The sequence below is a fragment of the Bombina bombina genome, chromosome 4 (assembly GCF_027579735.1).
Source record: "Bombina bombina isolate aBomBom1 chromosome 4, aBomBom1.pri, whole genome shotgun sequence".
NCBI lineage: Eukaryota > Metazoa > Chordata > Amphibia > Anura > Bombinatoridae > Bombina > Bombina bombina.
The window spans coordinates 369,672,910-369,692,945 of NC_069502.1; the positions used below are offsets into that span (position 1 = coordinate 369,672,910).

The following is a 20,036-nucleotide window of genomic DNA, read 5'->3' on the forward strand; positions in this document are numbered from 1 at the left end:
CTTGGTTGAGACTTTGGGGTGTTCGTCTAATAATTTATTTAGACGACATCCTTATTATGGACCAGAATTTTCCCTCTCTTTAGAATCATCTATCCTCCACAATTTCCCTACTGGAATCTCTAGGTTTTATTGTGAACAAACAGAAATCAATTCTCTCCTCTACCAAATCTTTAATTTTCTTGGGTTTCTGGATAGATACAATCCTTTCCACCTTGAGTCTTCCTTCAGACAAGGTGAAGAATATCAAGAACGAAATTTCAAAAATGTTATCTAAAGATTCAGTTCCTAACAGGACTATAGCTAGAATAGTAGGTTAACTATCATCCTCTATTCAGGCTATATTCCCCGCTCCTTTACATTATCGCGAACTCCAGACGTTGAAGATCCTTCATTTGAGAAAAGGTTTTTCTTATTCTCATTTGATTCCTCTATCTTCAGAAGCCAAAGACGAACTTTCTTGGTGGCTTTCTCATTTAGAAGCCTGGAATGGGAGAGCCATTTTTGGCAAGACTCCAGATTTCATCATCGAATCCGACGCCAGCCTTTCAGGCTGGGGAGCTTGTTGGGTCCCTCCATTACAGGTGGCAAATGGACTCTGAAAGAGAAGCGCTTTCATATAAATTGCTTAGAATTATTTGCTGGCTCATTTGCAGTCAAGAGTTTTGCAAAGTCTTCTTCTCCAGTTTCTATTCTCCTGCGTATGGAAAATATTTCAGCGGTGCAGTATCTCAATAGTTTGGAAGGTACCAAGTACAGAGACTTGTCCAATATCACCAAAGATTTTATTCAACTTTATATGGACAGGAATATTTCAAAGAAGAATACATTTCAGGTCAATCGAATTCAGCGGCGGACTGGGGATCTCGTCATTTGACGGATTTCAGCGACTGGAAATTGGACAGGAGCCTTTTCCTCTCTCTCAAATTTCTCAGGGGTCCATTTTGTTTGGATCTTTTTGCATCCAGGACCAATTTTCAGATTCTTCCTTACGTCAGCTGGCGTCCAGATCCGGAAGCTGAGGCCATAGATGCTTTTCTTCATCCATGGCCTCTCCAGGGAGTTTATGTGTTCCCTCCTTTTTCGATGATTCCGAGAACAATTTCAACTGTTCGCAGAGATCACCTATGTTTAACGATTGTGACCCCTCTTTGGCCGACTCAATCATGGTATCCCTCCCTTTTGGAGATGTCCATCAATCTTCCAATTCTATTGCCTCGTCTTCCCCATCTTCTCACGGATCCGGAAGGCAATTATCACGATTTAGTTCTTCAAGGTTCTCTTCTCCTTGTGGCATGGACAATCTCAGGGGACCCTGGACTCTCCGAGGCCTTTCAGACCAAGCAAAATCTCTCATTCAAGAGTCTTGGGCCCCAGGTACTCGTAGATGCTACTTCGCCGCTTGGTCTAAATGGACTAGCTGGTGCTTGCGGAGAAACTTGGATCCCTTTTCTTCAGATTTAACTGATATTATTAATTACCTGTCTCATCTTTTTGATTCAGGTTTAGCTTATAGAACCATCAACGTTCATCGCTCAGCAATTTCTGCAAGACATAATTTGATTAACAATATTTCTTTAGGTAAACATCCTTTGGTTTGTAGGGTTCTTAAGGCCATTAGATTGAAACATCCTCCAGTCCCTAAACATGAGTTTTCTGGGATGTGGATCTAATTTTTTCTCTTTTCAAATATTGGCCTGATAATATTTCTTTATCTCTAAAACCACTTTTGGCTAAACTCGCTACTATTCTTTGTTTAATTTCTTTCAGAAGAGTTTCTGAAGTCAAGGCCTTAGATTGGAATTCTAAACGTTTTTCTCCAGAAGTTGTTACCTTTTTTCTATCCCGTAGAAATAAGACGCTTTCCACCTCTATATTTTACCCTTATCTTCCTTCTGAATCTTCTCTTTGTGTGGTTGAATGTTTAAAATCTTATGAATCTAGAACCTCATTTTTTAATAAAAACCAACTTCTGATTTCCTTTGTTCCCCCTCATGCTCCTGTCACTTCTACTTCCATAGCGAGATGGGTTAAATGGGTCATGAAGGAAGCCGGGATTGATATTTCTTTCTCAGCTCATTCGGTCAGAGGTTCTGCTGCCTCAAAAGCCTTTTTAAAATCTGCTCCTCTCCAACAAATTATAGTACGGCAGATTGGTCTTCGGACCCATTCAGCATGCCTCGCTTAACTTATTCTCAACTTATTTTTTCTTAATTTATCTATTTTTCTTAATGTTCTTTAAACTTGCAAAATAGGAGTCTCTGGTCTTGTAATAAAATTCCGATTATCCTAATATTCTGAAGGTATAATCTAGATTTTATTAAAGACACAGAGACGAGTATTTTCCCACCTCAAATATGTATGTTACCCCCCTTTTGTATGATTATATATTATTAATATGTTTTGTTTTGACAGTTTCCATCTGAACGGAATCCTTTCCTTATATCCGGATTACTGCCTTCTGTTCAAGAAGACTACCACCTTTCAAATACCCCAGGGTCAAGTTTACCTTCTTCAATCAAATTCTTCTCGACCAAGTTTTTCTCCAATCAAATCTTCAATTTCTTCATATATTTTTTTGCTTTGTTGTTTGGGACAGGTTGGACTTTTTATGGTTCTTAAAAATGTTCCCATTGTGAGTCAGTCAAGAAAGAGGAGGTTTGGCTGCTTATTGGTCAGTTTATGGTCACTACTCCTTCTCTGATTGGTCTTTCTTTTCTTGGAGTTATAAGTTAGCTCTCACCTTAGCTACTTATCGTTAATCTTTTATTTCTATGTTGTTTTAATTTCTTTTTATTTGATGTTATTGTTATTCTTTTAAGTGCTGCATATGAGTAGTAAAAAGAAAGATATGCAAAATACTCGTCTCTGTGTCTTTAATAAAATCTAGATTATACATTCAGAATATTCGGATAATCTGAATTTTCTCTGAAGTAAACATTTACAAAAGTATTCAGTATCTACCATTATTTATTTCAACTGTTATAGACCAGAAACTTCACTTTTGATTTAGGACTTCACATATTACTTTAAACAGTAAAACAAATGAGAATGACAAGGAAAAAATGACTGGTACTCAATCTAATATTTAATAGCACAGCCTTTGGAGACAACAACAATCAGGCACTTTCTATAGTTCGGAATAAGATTTCTATACTTTTCAGCTGGGATTTTGGCCCACTCTTCTTGAGCAAACTGATCCAGTTCTTTCAGGTTTGATGGCTGCCTTTTCCCAACTGCAAGCTTCAGCTCTTTCCATAGATGTTCAATGGGATTCAGATATTTACTCACAGAAGACTACTTCAGAATGGTCCAACGTTTTCTTCTCATTCTTGGGTGCTTTTTGAGCTATGTTTCGGGTAATTATCCTGCTGGAGGACTCATGACATGTGACTGAGACACAGCTTTCTTACACTGGTCGGTACGTTTTTGTGTGATTATTTTATTGGGTTTATAATGCTGTTTAGCAAATGTTTTTGTTCATTTAACTTAGTTTAATTATATATTCTGTGTTGTGTGATTATTTTATTACATTTATAATGCTGTTTAGCATTTAAAGACTTCATTTCAAAGCTTTAAAAATAATGTATTGGGGTTACTTATGACAATTTTGAGAGGGGCCTGGAACCTATCTCCCTCACTTCCCATTTACTTACATTATAAACTGGGTTTCAATTTACAATGGTTTCAATTTACAACCATTCCTTCTAGAACCTAACCCCGGCGTAAACTGAGGGCTACCTGTGTATATATATATATATATATATATATATATATATACATACATATATACACATATATATATATATATATATATATATACACACACACACACACACACACATACAGGGAGTGCAGAATTATTAGGCAAATGAGTATTTTGACCACATCATCCTCTTTATGCATGTTGTCTTACTCCAAGGCAAAAAATAACTGCCCATGAACTGAGAAAAGTCAAGCGTGCAGCTGCCAAGATGCCACTTGCCACCAGTTTGGCCATATTTCAGAGCTGCAACATCACTGGAGTGCCCAAAAGCACAAGGTGTGCAATACTCAGAGACATGGCCAAGGTAAGAAAGGCTGAAAGACGACCACCACTGAACAAGACACACAAGCTGAAACGTCAAGACTGATTTTTCTAAGGTTTTATGGACTGATGAAATGAGAGTGAGTCTTGATGGGCCAGATGGATGGGCCCGTGGCTGGATTGGTAAAGGGCAGAGAGCTCCAGTCCGACTCAGACGCCAGCAAGGTGGAGGTGGAGTACTGGTTTGGGCTGGTATCATCAAAGATGAGCTTGTGGGGCCTTTTCGGGTTGAGGATGGAGTCAAGCTCAACTCCCAGTCCTACTGCCAGTTTCTGGAAGACACCTTCTTCAAGCAGTGGTACAGGAAGAAGTCTGCATCCTTCAAGAAAAACATGATTTTCATGCAGGACAATGCTCCATCACACGCGTCCAAGTACTCCACAGCGTGGCTGGCAAGAAAGGGTATAAAAGAAGAAAATCTAATGACATGGCCTCCTTGTTCACCTGATCTGAACCCCTTTGAGAACCTGTGGTCCATCATCAAATGTGAGATTTACAAGGAGGGAAAACAGTACACCTCTCTGAACAGTGTCTGGGAGGCTGTGGTTGCTGCTGCACGCAATGTTGATGGTGAACAGATCAAAACACTGACAGAATCCATGGATGGCAGGCTTTTGAGTGTCCTTGCAAAGAAAGGTGGCTATATTGGTCACTGATTTGTTTTTGTTTTGTTTTTGAATGTCAGAAATGTATATTTGTGAATGTTGAGATGTTATATTATTTTCACTGGTAAAAATAAATAATTGAAATGGGTATATATTTGTTTTTTGTTAAGTTGCCTAATAATTATGCACAGTAATAGTCACCTGCACACACAGATATCCCCCTAAAATAGCTATAACTAAAAACAAACTAAAAACTACTTCCAAAACTATTCAGCTTTGATATTAATGAGTTTTTTGGGTTCATTGAGAACATGGTTGTTGTTCAATAATAAAATTAATCCTCAAAAATACAACTTGTCTAATAATTCACACACATATATGTATATATATATATATATATATATATCACTGACAAAAAAATCCACGCTTGCTGGTCTCGTATCAACAAAAGCAAAACATTAGTTTTGATGATACAAGTCCAGCAAGTGCAGATTCTTTGACAGTGAGATGGATTGTTAATTTTCCAGCCAGTGAACAAGGGCTGAGGGATAGCCTGAAACATGTTTGGCATGTTGTGCTCAACCTGACCAGAAACATCACAGGACTCACTTGTTTTTATGGATCTTATCCACATGTTCTTGCTTTTAAACATGTATAAATAAAGGACGATGTGTTTTAAGAAATCTAATGCGTTTTTGCTGCAAAATAGGAAGTGCGGAATTGTTAGTTATTGTTAATTTTCCAGCCCCTGGCAGTTGCTTAATAGGTGAGTGCGAAAATCCCTGGTACTGTTTATTATATATATACCTATGTGTGTATATATATATATATATATATATATATATATATATATATATATATATATATATATATATATATACACTGACCATATTGCCGCTTTAAAAAGGGACACATATGAAAAATACATGTCAGGGCTGTTTAAAGAAATGCTTTGAATAATGTTCTGTTATGAGAACCCTGACATATGTATTTTTCATATGTGTCCCTTTTAAAGCGGCAATATGGTCAATATATATATATATATATATACACTGTATGTATATATATATATATATATATATATATATATATATATATATATATACAGGCAAATTCATAGCACTGAAGGAACACAAGCACAAGAGGTAAACTCACAACATAGACAGTGTATATACACACACAAAGTACAAAGTATATAATCACAAATCAGTCAGACTCATGCAGCATAGAAGTGTATACATACCTACCTTAACCACAGCACAGAGATTATACACACAGACACAATAGACATTCTTACACATACTAAGCATGTACATATTCATACCTCACACAGAGTGTACACACATAACAGCAGTCTCATTGTTTACACAGGGTACATACATATTACAGGCACCCTCACAGCTCACACACAGTGTACATACACACAAACGCAAAGCACACAGAGCAGCCACACATAGGAGAAGCTTTAAGCACACAGATATACATGATATGTAAACACAAGGTACACATTAGACGAGGAAGAGGTGCACTTATAGGCAAGCAGTTAATATAAATACAAATTTCCTCAACATTTGCAAATCCTGTCACAGCTAAAGAACAATTAGACAGCAAAACAGAACAACTAAAGGATCATGGTCTGTTCCTCAGGTCATGCTCTTCTGACCAAGCTCATACTATTCAACTAGTACAGTTTATATGCAACAGGAAGTCCTGAAGATGCACGTGGCCCCCTTTTCTGTTAGCCACAACAGGAAACAATACTGTTATTTGTACTCTCAGATTATGTTTCCTCTGCTTGACCTGCACTCACTCAGTATTAACATTTCCTTACACACCACTTTACTACATCATACAGGAGGTTTTAAAATATGATATTAAATACAATGAGTGGCCTATCTGTTAAAGTATACAGGAAACATTCACTTCATGTACGTACCAATGGCCAACAGAAATCATTCTCTTAGTGAAGTAACATTTCTACTGGGAGCAAGTTCAGTGCCTCCTATTTCACACTATTTATAGCTAGAGAGTCTCTACGAAGAAAACAATGCACCAAGGAAAGGAACCCAGTACATGCGTCACAAATGGTATAAAAACTCAAAAATACACCTTTTCCCAATGCATCATCCTCCTAACTTGAAACTCACTGGGCTCACTTGCAACATCAATTTTACAGCACAAAAGTACTCTCACTTGGTATTTCCTACAATGTATTGTCTTTTGAGGCCCTGTTTACATTCAAGTTCAACTTATTTTTTTTCATTGTTTATTTCATCTTCGACACTATGGTTGTTGCCAACTTCTTGGAAAGAAATAACACATTTGCATAAATAATGATATGGAACACAAAAACTAAAGCTGCTAGGATTTTAAACAATCTTTTGCTTATAATTAGTATCCAACACACTCAGAAGTACTTTGTTTTCATTTTTATTCTTTATTTTCCTCATTGACATGAACCTTAAAAAATACCGGTTGGGTGCCAACCCTACTTAGCACTTATCATATAAATATATCTGTGTTATAAAGCAGAGTCTGTCTTAGATATATTTATATCATAAAAGTGTAGCTGTATAAAAGTTACATTTATTTTTTTATTTATTTAACTTTAAAGGCAGTTAAGTTGGAAATGACTTTGCCTATGCATGTTTGTGAACAAGCGTACAAATATTTCGCTCTGAATACAGTAACCAAACTTACTTTTTATTGACCTATTTGATTTTTAAAAAATACGTTAACTGAAAAATACATGGCGGAAAAAAAAATTAGAAAAAAATTGGAAAACAATAAAAAGTTACATTGTCTACCTTGTTTCAACAAAATTTAAAGGGATATGAAACACAACATTTTTCTTTCATGATTCAGATAAAGCATGCAATTTTAAACAACTTTCTAATTTACTTTTATTATCACATTTTCTTCATTCTCTTGGTATCTTTTGTTGAAAATCAGTGATGTATGCTTAGGAGCCAGCCCCTTTCTAAAGCAGTATAGCAGCAGCTTTGCAAGAATGTTATCCATTTGCAAGAGCACTAGCTGACAGCACTATTTCCTGCCATTTAGTTCTCCAGATGCCTACCTAGGTATCTATTCAACACAGAATATAATAGGAACAAAGCAAATTTGATAATAAAAGTAATTTGGAAACTTTATTAAAATGGTGTGCTCTGTCTGAATCACAAAAGAAAATGTATGGGTTTAATATCCCTTTAAACTAATAATGATAGCTTGATACCAAGAATATGACTGCTGTAGGCTAGAAATGAGCAAAAACTACATAGAAACATATAGCTTATTTAAGGGACAAGCTAGTGGAATAATAAAATGATCTAATTCATTAGAGTGTTTTATGATTACACTAATATCCTTTATTAACATACAGGTAGATTACGAGTTGTGCGTTAGTCTTTTAATGCTGAAAAATCCTTTCAGCGTTAAAACCGTAACGCAGTCATTACAAGTCTTGTCGGTATAGCTGTACCGCAAGCCTTTTAGTCTGTAACGCAATGTCAGTCCCGCACTAGTAAAAATTACGTTTTTTCATGGGACCTCCATAGCGCAGCCATTAAGAGTTTTGCGGTGAGGCTAAAAAGCTTGCGTTATACCCTATAACGACAAGATCCGTACCGCCATCTGAGAGCAGTAGTTATGAGCGTTACGCAACAAAACTGTTACATAAAACTCATAGCTAAAGTGTTAAAAAGTACACTAACACCCATAAACTGCCTATTAACCCCTTAACCGAGGCCCTCCCGCATCTCAAACACTATATTAAACCTATTAACCCCTAATCTACCACTCCCAACATCGCCGCCACTAATAACATTTATTAACCCCTATTCCGGCGCTCCCCGATATCGTCACCACTATAATAAAGTTATTAACCCCTAAACTGCTGCCCTCCTGCTTCGCAAATACTATTTAAATATTATTAACCCCTAATCTGCCGTCCGCCCACATCGCCCCCACTATACTAAAGTTATTAACCCCTACACCACTGCCACTAATAAACCTATTAACCCCTACACCAAAAGCCCCCCACATCACAATAAACAAATTTAAACTAGTAACCCCTAAAGCTAACGCCCCCTAACTTTATATTAAAATTACAATTTCCCTATCTTAAATTAAAACTTACCTGTCAAATTAAAAAAACTAAGTTTAAACTAACAATTAAACTAATACAGTATAACTATTAAACTAAAATTAAACTAACTACCAATTAAAGAAAACTAAAATACACATTAAAAAGATGTTAACACTACTATACAAAAAATAAAACACTAAATTACAAAAAATAACAAACAAAATTATCAAAAATAAAAAAGAATTACACCTAATATAATAGCCCTATGAAAATAAAAAAAGCACACCGAAAATAAAAAAAACCTAGCCTACAATAAACTATCAATAGCCTCTAAAAGGGCTTTTTTTTAGGGCATTGCCCTAAGTTAAACAGCTCTTTTACCTGTACAAAAAAACAAAATTTATGCTTACCTGATAAATGTATTTCTCTTGTGGTGTATCCAGTCCACGGATCATCCATTACTTGTGGGATATTCTCCTTCCCAACAGGAAGCTGCAAGAGGATCACCAACAGCAGAGCTGTCTATATAGCTCCTCCCCTAACTGCCACCTCCAGTCATTCGACCGAAGACAAGCAAGAGAAAGGAGAAACTATAGGGTGCAGTGGTGACTGTAGTTTAAAAATAAACACCTGCCTTAAAATGACAGGGCGGGCCGTGGACTGGATACACCACAAGAGAAATAAATTTATCAGATAAGCATAAATTTTGTTTTCTCTTGTAAGGTGTATCCAGTCCACGGATCATCCATTACTTGTGGGATACCAATACCAAAGCTATAGGACACGGATGAAGGGAGGGACAAGGCAGGCGCTTAAACGGAAGGCACCACTGCCTGTAAGACCTTTCTCCCAAAAATAGCCTCCAAAGAAGCAAAAGTATCAAATTTGTAGAATTTAGAAAAAGTATGAAGCGAAGACCAAGTCGCCGCCTTACAAATCTGTTCAACAGAAGCCTCATTCTTAAAAGCCCATGTGGAAGCTACCGCTCTAGTAGAATGAGCTGTAATTCTTTCAGGAGGCTGCTGGCCAGCAGTCTCATAAGCTAAGCGGATTATACTTCTTAGCCAAAAAGAAAGAGAAGTTGCCGAAGACTTTTGGCCTCTCCTCTGTCCAGAGTAGACAACAAACAATGCAGATGTTTGACGAAAATCTTTAGCAGCTTGTAAATAAAACTTTAAAGCACGAACCACGTCAAGATTGTGTAATAGACGTTCCTTCTTTGAAGAAGGATTAGGACACAGTGACGGAACAACAATCTCCTGATTGATATTTTTATTAGATACCACCTTAGGCAGAAAGGTTCTGGTTTGCCCCAAAGTTGAATCAACTGTGCAAATACCTCCGGATGGAGCTCCCACTCCCCCGGAAGAAAAGTCTGTCGACTTAGAAAATCCTCCTCCCAGTTCTCTACTCCTGGGATATGGATAGCTGATAGATGGCAAGAGTGAATCTCTGCCCATAGAATTATCTTTGAAACCTCCAACATTGCTAGGGAACTCCTTGTTCCTCCTTGATGGTTGATGTAAGCTACAGTCGTGATATTGTCCGACTGAAATCTGATGAACCTGACCGCAGCAAGCTGAGGCCAAGCCTGAAGAGCTTTGAATATCGCTCTTAGTTCCAGAATGTTTATTGGAAGGAGTGCCTCCTCCTGAGTCCACGATCCCTGAGCCTTCAGGGAGTTCCAGACTGCACCCCAGCCCAGAAGGCTGGCATTTGTTGTTACTATTGTCCAATCTGGCCTGCGGAAGGTCATACCTTTGGACAGATGGACCCGAGATAGCCACCAGAGAAGAGAATCCCTGGTCTCTTGATCCAGATTTAGTAGAGGGGACAAATCTGTGTAATCCCCATTCCAATGACTGAGCATGTAGAGTTGCAGCGGTCTGAGATGTAGGCAGGCAAACGGCACTATGTCAATTGCCGCTACCATTAAGCCGATTACTTCCATACACTGAGCCACTAAAGGGCGAGAAGTAGAATAAAGAACACTGCAGGAATTTAGAAGTTTTGACAACCTGGCCTCTGTCAGGTAAATCTTCATTTCTACAGAATCTATCAGAGTTCCCAGGAAGGAAACTCTTGTGAGAGGGGATAGAGAACTCTTTTCCTCGTTCACTTTCCACCCATGAGACCTCAGGAATGCCAGAACAATGTCCGTATGGGACTTGGCAATTTGAAAATTCGACGCCTGTATCAGAATGTCGTCTAGGTAAGGGGCTACTGCTATACCCCGCGGCCTTAGGACCGCCAGAAGTGACCCCAGAACCTTCGTAAAGATTCTTGGTGCCGTAGCTAACGCAAAGGGAAGAGCCACAAACTGGTAATGCCTGTCTAGGAAGGCGAACCTGAGAAACCGATGATGATCTCTGTGTATCGGAATGTGAAGATAAGCATCCTTTAAGTCCACGGTAGTCATATATTGACCCTCTTGGATCATAGGTAGGATGGTTCGAATAGTCTCCATCTTGAAGAATGGGACCCTGAGAAATTTGTTTAGGATCTTGAGATCTAAGATTGGTCTGAAGGTTTCCTCTTTCTTGGGAACCACAAATAGATTTGAATAGAAGCCTTGCCCTTGTTCCTCCTTTGGAACTGGGTGGATCACTCCCATAACTAGGAGGTCTTGAACACAATGTAAGAATGCCTCTCTCTTTATCTGGTTTGCAGATAATTGTGAGAGGTGAAATCTTCCTTTTGGGGAAGAAGCTTTGAAGTCCAGAAGATATCCCTGGGACACAATTTCCAACGTCCAGGGATCCTGGACATCTCTTGCCCAAGCCTGGGCGAAGAGAGAAAGTCTGCCCCCTACTAGATACGTTACCGGATCGGGGGCTGATCCTTCATGCTGTCTTAGAGGCAGCAGCAGGCTTCTTGGCCTGCTTTCCTTTGTTCCAAGCCTGGTTAGGTCTCCAGACCGGCTTGGACTGGGCAAAATTTCCCTCTTGTTTTGTATTAGAGGAAGTTGATGCCGCGCCAGTCTTGAAGTTTCGAAAGGCACGAAAATTAGTTTGTTTGGTCCTTAATTTGTTGGACCTATCCTGAGGAAGGGCATGACCTTTTCCTCCAGTAATATCAGAAATGATCTCCTTCAGTCCAGGCCCGAATAGGGTCTGCCCCTTGAAGGGAATGTTGAGAAGCTTAGACTTTGAAGTAACGTCAGCTGACCAGGATTTAAGCCATAGCGCCCTACGCGCCTGTATAGCAAAACCTTAGTTCTTAGCCGTTAGTTTGGTTAAATGAACAACGGCGTCAGAAACAAATGAATTGGCTAGCTTAAAAGCTTTAAGCTTGTCAAGTATATCATCCAATGGGGTTTATACCTGTAAAGCCTCTTCCAGAGACTCAAACCAGAAGGCCGCAGCAGCAGTGACAGGGGCAATGCATGCAAGAGGCTGGAGAATAAAACCCTGTTGAATAAACATTTTCTTAAGGTAACCCTCTAACTTTTTATCCATTGGATCTAGGAAAGCACAACTGTCCTCGACAGGGATAGTTGTACGCTTAGCTAGGGTAGAGACTGCTCCCTCCACCTTAGGGACCGTTTGCCATAAGTCCCGTGTAGCGGCATCTATGGGAAACATCTTCTTAAAAACAGGAGGGGGAGAGAACGGTACACCTGGTCTATCCCATTCCTTATTAATAATTTTTGAAAACCTCTTAGGTATTGGAAAAACATCAGTGTAAACAGGCACTGCATAGTATTTATCCAATCTACACAATTTCTCTGGGACTATAATGGTGTCGCAGTCATCCAGAGTAGCTAAAACTTCCCTGAGCTGTTCCAGCTTAAATTTAAATGTAGATATATCAGAATCAGGTTGAAGCATCTTCCCTGAGTCAGAAAAATCACCCACAGATAGAAGCTCTCCTTCCTCAGCTTCTGCATATTGTGAGGGGATATCAGACATAGCTACTTAAGCGTCAGAGTGCTCTGTATTTCTCCTAGCCCCAGAGCTGTCTCGCTTTCCTTGTAACCCTGGTAGTTTGGACAATACCGCTGTAAGGGTATGATCCATAACTGCCGCCATGTCTTGTAAGGTAAACGCTATGGGCGAGCTAGATGTACTTGGCGCCTCTTGAGCGGGCGTCCCTTGAGCGGGAGTCATAGGTTCTGACACGTGGGGAGAGTTAGTCGGCATAACAGTTTCCTCTGGTGATAAATCTTTTAAAGCCAGAATATAATCTTTATAATTTATAGTAAGATCAGTGCATTTGGTACACATTCTAAGAGGGGGTTCCACAATGAACAAGGAGTTTCCTCTATGTCAGACATGTTTAACAGACTAGTAATGAGACCAGTAAGCTTTGAAAACACTTTAATTAATGTGAAAAAGCAGAATATAAAAAACAGTACTGTGCCTTTAAGAGAAAAAAACAAACACAAAAACTGCAAAACAGTGAAAAAAGCAGTTAACTCTATGAAATTTTAAGTGTATGTACTAGGGTAAAATAGCATTGCACCCACTTGCAAATGGATGATTAACCCCTCAGGCTCAAAAACTAAGCCAAAAAAACGGTAAAACCGTTATAACAGTCACAGGCAAACTGCCACAGCTCTACTGTGGCTCCTACCTTCCCATAAAATGACTTTTGTAGGCACAAAAACCCTTTACAGAGGTCCAATATGTCAGGGGACTCCTTCAGGGAAGCTGGATGTCTCAGAGTTTAAAAGTTACTGCGCAATTAGAGCGCGAAAATAGGCCCCTCCCACCATCCACTCCTAGGAGTGAAATAACAGCCATGTGGAAAACTAGGCCCCAAAGAAAGATTTATCACCCTTAGTAAAAAACGTTCCTTATAACTCATGTAAACGTTTCACATACTAAGCCATAAGAGCAATTAACATGAAAATTACCCTTTACTGCAAGCATGATGCCAGTCGTTATTAAATCACTGCAATCAGGCTTACCTCAAATATATCAGGCACTGTCAGCATTTTCTAGACTTCTTATTATCTCTCTAGAAAAAAATATACTGAACATACCTCAAGGCAGTTGATTCTGCAGGCCGTTCTCCCAGCTGAAGTTTTCCCATACTCTTCAGTTATTTGTGAGAACAGCAGTGGATCTTAGTTACAACCTGCTAAGATCATCAAAAACCTCAGGCAAAACACTTCTTCTAATTTCTGCCTGAGGTAAAAACAGTACAACTCCGGTACCATTTAAAAATAACAAACTTTTGATTGAAGATAAACTACACTAAGTCACCACATCTCTCTAGCTACTTCCCTTGTCGAGAGCTGCAAGAGAATGACTGGGGGTGGCAGTTAGGGGAGGAGCTATATAGACAGCTCTGCTGTGGGTGATCCTCTTGCAGCTTCCTGTTGGGAAGAAGAATATCCCACAAGTAATGGATGATCCGTGGACTGGATACACCTTACAAGAGAAAAAATACAAAGACCCCCCAACAGTAAAACCCACCACCCAACCAACCCCCCAAAATTAAAAGAACCTAACAAAAACCTAATCTACCCATTGCCCTGAAAATGGCATTTGTTTGGGCATTGCCCTTAAAAGGGCATTTAGCTCTTTTGCATTGCCCTGAAAAGGGCATTTAGCTCATTTAAGAAAAGCCCAAACCAAAAACAAAAAAAAACACACCCAAAAAACCTTAAAAAAAACATAACACTATTCCCTCTTTAGGTACGCTCAGTTGCTGAAGTCCCGTTTGAAGGATCTTCATCCCATCGGCTCTATCTTCAGCCAGACGGCTCCATCTTCATCCCAGCGGCATCTTCTCTCTTCATTCCGGCGGCGGGGTGCATGTCCATCCTGAAGACATCCGGCGCGGAGCATCCTCTTCATATGGTCGCCGCCGTATACTGAATCTTCAATGCAAGGTATGCAATTCAAAATGGTGTCCCTTGCATTCCTATTGGCTGATTTGATTTTGGAAATTCAAATCAGCCAATAGGATGAGAGCTACTGAAATTCTATTGGCTGATTTGAACAGCCAATAGAATTTCAGAAGCTCTCATCCTATTGGCTCCGTGGCGGATGTCTTCAGGATGGACCCGCTCTGCGCCACCAGGATGAAGATAGAAGATGCCGCCAGGATGAAGATGGAGCCGCCGGGTTGAAGATCCTTCAAGCGTGACTTCAGCAACTGTGAGTACCTAAAGAGGGTTTTTTTAAGGTTTTGTTTGGTGTGTTTTTTTGGTATGGGCTTTTCTTAAAAGAGCTAAATGCCCTTTTCAGGGCAATGCAAAAGAGCTAAATGCCCTTTTAAGGGCAATGCCCATACAAATGCCATTTTCAGGGCAATGGGTAGATTAGGTTTTTGTTAGAATTAGGGGTTTTTTTTATCTTTGGGGGGCTTAGTTGGGTGGTGGGTTTTACTGTTGGGGGGGTCTTTCCATTTTTTTTTCAGGTAAAAGCTATTTAACTTAGGGTTTGAGGGGCAGGAAAGAGAGCTGAATGCCCTTTTCAGGGCAATGGGAAGATTAGGTTTTATTTATTTTTTATTTTGTGGGTTTGGGGGGGTGGGGGGGTTTGTATACTGTTAGGGGGTGTTTGTTTTGTAGCAAAAGAGCTGTTAACTTTAGGGCAATGCCCTACAAAAGGTCCTTTTAAGGGCCCACAAAAGTTAATTATAGATAAGGCTTTTTTATTTTGGGGTGTTTTTTTAAAAAAAACAGGGTATTAGAATAGGAATATTTTTTATTTGTTTGGATAATTTTGTTTGTTATTTTTTGTAATGGTAGTTTTTTTTTTTTTTTTATTTATTTTAGTGTTTTTATTTTTTGTAATGTTAGGTTTTAGTGTAAGGCAGCTTAGGTTTTATTTCACAGGTAAGCTTGTATTTATTTTAACTAGTTAGTTATCAAATAGTTAATAACTATTAACTAACTAGTCTACCTAGTTAAAATAAATACAAACTTACCTGTGAAATAAAAATAAAACCTAAGCTAGCTACAATATAACTATTAGTTATATTGTAGCTAGCTTAGATTTTATTTCACAGGTAAGTATGTATTTAGTTTTAAATAGGTATTGTTTAGTTAATAATTGTAACTTTAATTTAGCTCTATTTTAATTATGTTAAAGTTAGGGGGTGTTAGGGTTACGTTAGGGTTAGGGGTTAACATAGTTTAATTTAGGTTGTTGCGATGTGGGGGCTGGCGGTTTAGGGGTTAATAGGTTTATTTAGTGGTAGTGATGTGGGAGGCCAGAGGTTTAACAGTTAATAACTTTATTTAGTGGCGGCAATGTCAGGGAGCGGCGGAATAGGGGTTAATAACTTTAGTATAATGGCAGCGATATCGGAAGCGGCAGATTAGGGGTTAATAGATTTATTTAGGTGGCGGCGATATCGGGAGCGGCAGATTAGAGGTTAATAACATTATGTAGGTGTCAGCGATGTCGGGGGCAGCAGATTAGGGGTGTTTAGACTTGGGGTGTTAGGTTTAAACGTAACTTTTTTTCCACATAGACATCAGAAGGGTTGTGTTACGGAGTTTTTAATTCCGTGATCGCAGGTGTTAGGTATTTTTCTGACACTCTCTCCCCATTGATGTCTATGGGGGGAAAAAAAAGTTAAGCGTGTATTTTGTGCTGTATGGAGCTCAACACAACCATATAACACGCAGAAGCCGGCTGTTTCAAAACTTGTAATGGCTGCGCTGCTATAGAGGGTGAAATAATGCAACTTTTGTTGCGTTCGTTAAATTCCCTATAGCGCGCATAACTCGTTATCTACCTGTATGTGTTTAACACCTTCCAAGGGGATGGCATACGCACAGGTGGCCACCAATCACAAGCTTTTGTTGTGCAAAGGATATCAATGTCATTAGTAATTATTGCCAGGACATCAACCTTTTAAGGGATAGAAAGGTCAAAACTGAAATGTGTATGGTTACATTTAAATTTTTAATAGAAGAAAGTTTGCAATATTCTTCCATTAATGAAAATATTTCTAGTAAAAGTTATTACTGTTTTAAAGCAGCATACGAACATATCCTGTGAGTGCCCAGTGCAAGTTCCTCAGAGAGCTGGTGCTGTTGTGTATTGTGTCTGTGAAGACTTAAAGGGACACTGAACCAAGGGGCACTCACAGCATGTGTGTTTATGTCACTGAAAAACAAACAGTCATAACTTTTACTAGAAGAGATTTTGCTAATGTAAATATATTACAAAAATGTATCTATTTAAAATTGAAATTTGTCCATACACATTTCAGTTTTGACCATTCTATTCCTTAAAGCAAATTTATGTACATTATACCATCAAAATAAACCAATCAAAGAATGAATTAAAAAAAACAACAAAAAAAACACACAAAAAAACTTGAGATTTCAGAAATAGTAATATCACTCCATTAGCAAACATAACAAATCCTTGTAGATTTTTTTATTTTATATTAAAAAGTTATAACTATGTAAAAATGTCAAGCATTTCTCTCACCATTATAAGATACCTTAATAACAATGTTATTGTGTTAGCCAGTGGATCAGATGGAAACACGCATTATTTTGTAAACCACAGTAACAAAAGTGACGTTAAGTTCATACCTTTAATACCTAACTAGGATTGAAGTCTGAAGAAGGGACCACAGTGTCCTGAAACCTTGCAATTGATTTCCCTTTTAGTAAGCTATTACAGTTACCACTGCTACATTACCTTCATTGATAAGAATTTATGCATTAAAGTAACCTAAATAATACTGAATTTAATGTTTGATACCTACAGGCACAATTGTAAATATTGAGGCAAATTTGGGAATTTTTAGAATTTAGTAATTTGTTCTATTATGGCATAAAATGAATTTACACATAAATATTTTTTTTTTTAATCTTTATAAACAAGCATACAAATACAAACACATATATATACATACAGGCACGTGCACATAGTCTTTTTCACAAAGCTGCTAGGAGACATTTTAAAAGAATTGGGATTCTGGAAGCTCTGTCTGTTATCTATGAAGAATTTATCAACAAGTACCTTCAACAAATCTCCTCTACTAAAACCAACTTGCCTTTCTTTAGTATATGTAGGTGTATTTGTAGTTTTATACTACTTTTAAAATGTATCCCAATAACAATTCTTCTGTAGAAACTGTCAGCATTTATGTTTTCCAAATACAAATAGATATATATAGTTAATGTTTTGTGAGGAAACAACAGAAATACTTTAAAGTATAGATTTTAAACGCACTGTCTGCTCCTATTCAGATCTATTTTGAAGAAACATATACAGTATATACTTACGTAGGCTCTCCAGATGGGCGAACATGATGCTTAAACTACTCTTAAAGGAGTATTGAACCCATTTTTTTTTCTTTCATAATTCAGATAGAGTATGCAATTTTAAGCAACTTTCTAATTTACTATTATCAATATTTTTCCGTTCTCTTGGTTTTTTATTTGAAAAAGCAGGAATGTAAGCTTAGGAGTCAGCTCATATTTGGTTCAGCACCTGGGCCGGCTCACAAGCTTATATGACTGCTTTTTAAATAAAGAAACAAAGAGAACAAAAGACATTTTGACATAAGGAGTAAATTAGAAAGTTGCTTAAAATTTAATGCTATATCTGAAAGAAAAAAATGTAGGTTTAGTGTCCTTTTTAACAGTTATGGTTAAACAATACCTTTTTGTAATGACAGCTTCAAATACAAAACTCAACTGCCTTATAGAACAACACAAAAATATGCCACATTTTGCATCAAGTAAATATCAAGCACAGAACAGTCCTGAACAAGAGAAGTACAGAGTAAAAAATGCTTTGTTAAATTACAACTTTACAAGTGTACAGTGCAGTATTAATACATATCTAATGGATAACTTTTCTACTGGATAGATTTGTTTAATTCTGTTCCTTAATGCTCCAGTAAGAAAGCTCCAGTAAGAAAACAGAAAGCACTAGAAAGCTAAATAGCCAGACATAGTGAGCCCCCTAGTGGTTGAGCTTAAATCACCTTCAACACAAGAAAATAAAGAACAAAACAAACTTACAGCAGGCCGACTCGGTCGTGTCACGTCTCTGTTGTCTTCCGGTTTCACATTGGTGGGATCATGTGGTAGAAGAGGTGACCCTTCAGGTTTATTTGTTCCTGCTGTAAACAGTTTGATATTACACCATATAATACTGCACTGGATTTGTCACAAATACAGGCAATGATTTTAAGTAGGCCCTAAAAATATTGTATTATCTGAAATGTATGTTCCCCTGGGACAATATAATGATTACAATAATCACAAGCAAAGGCTGAATAAATTAGCTTGACCATGACACTATGCTCTCTCTATATTTGTCAGTCTGTCCGTCTCTCTGTCTGTCTCTATGTCTGTACAGCAAAACAATATTTTCTATGCCACTACATGATTTTTTACAAAGATAATTTTGCTCCTATTGCATTGATGTACTACTACAAGAGTTATTTTCATATAAAACTGCAAAAGCAGTAAATCTGAACAAAAACATTTTTTGCTACACATTTTACATGTGCTTTAAAGACCTTGCATTGTGTTTCAATACTATAAAACAAGAACTCATCTGGGAGTAGGACGGAGAAGGTACATGCAAAACAGATACATGGATTTTTGACTGCAAATAACAGAAGACACATTGAGTGCACTTATTTCCTTATAAAGCATAAGCTTAGCCAGCCTTAGGATAGTTATGCATGTCCCAGGCAATATTGAATTCTAGTATAGTATGTGTCCTTATGATCTGTATTGGAATGCTATACCATGAGTCAACCATTACTGTAAAGCAAATTATTTGTAAACTTTTTACCCTCCAACTTCAAAATCTCAGCCTCAGCTTTGTTAAAGGAGCATTCTAGCCCAAAACTTTCTTTCATGCTTTAGAAAGAGCATGCTATTTTAAACAGGTTTCTAATTTACTTCTGTTGTCTAATTTGCTTCATTCTCGTGATATACTTGGTTGAAAAGCATATCTAGATATGCTCAGTACCTGCTGATTGGTGACTGCACATAGATGCCTCTTGCTATTGGCTCACCTATGTGCATTGCTATTTTTTCAACAAGGGATATCTAAAGAATGAAGCAAATTAGATAATAGAAGTAAATTGGAATGTTGTTTAAAATTATATTCTCTATCTGAATCATGAAAGAAATATTTTGGGTTTCATGACCCTTTAAACTCCTTAATATAGTTGAAATTTTCTATCCAGTGATGTAATTTGTTTTTGTGCTACCCTAGGCACAACAAATCAGTGACCCCATGACACTCCCATGCCCAACAATTTTAGATCATATATTTATTTTGCGACTAGAGGCTATGGTCGCACCCCC

The 20,036-nt window shown here is 37.9% G+C and overlaps 1 protein-coding gene across 1 annotated transcript in view; it reads right to left on the reverse strand.

Annotated features, from left to right (window-relative positions):
- TNIK (TRAF2 and NCK interacting kinase) overlaps positions 1–20,036 on the reverse strand; it is a 949,249-nt gene that overhangs the window by 140,326 nt on the left and 788,887 nt on the right. Inside the window, 1 exon segment of the mRNA XM_053710136.1 lies at positions 18,732–18,832. Within this exon segment, the coding sequence (XP_053566111.1) occupies positions 18,732–18,832 (101 nt within the window).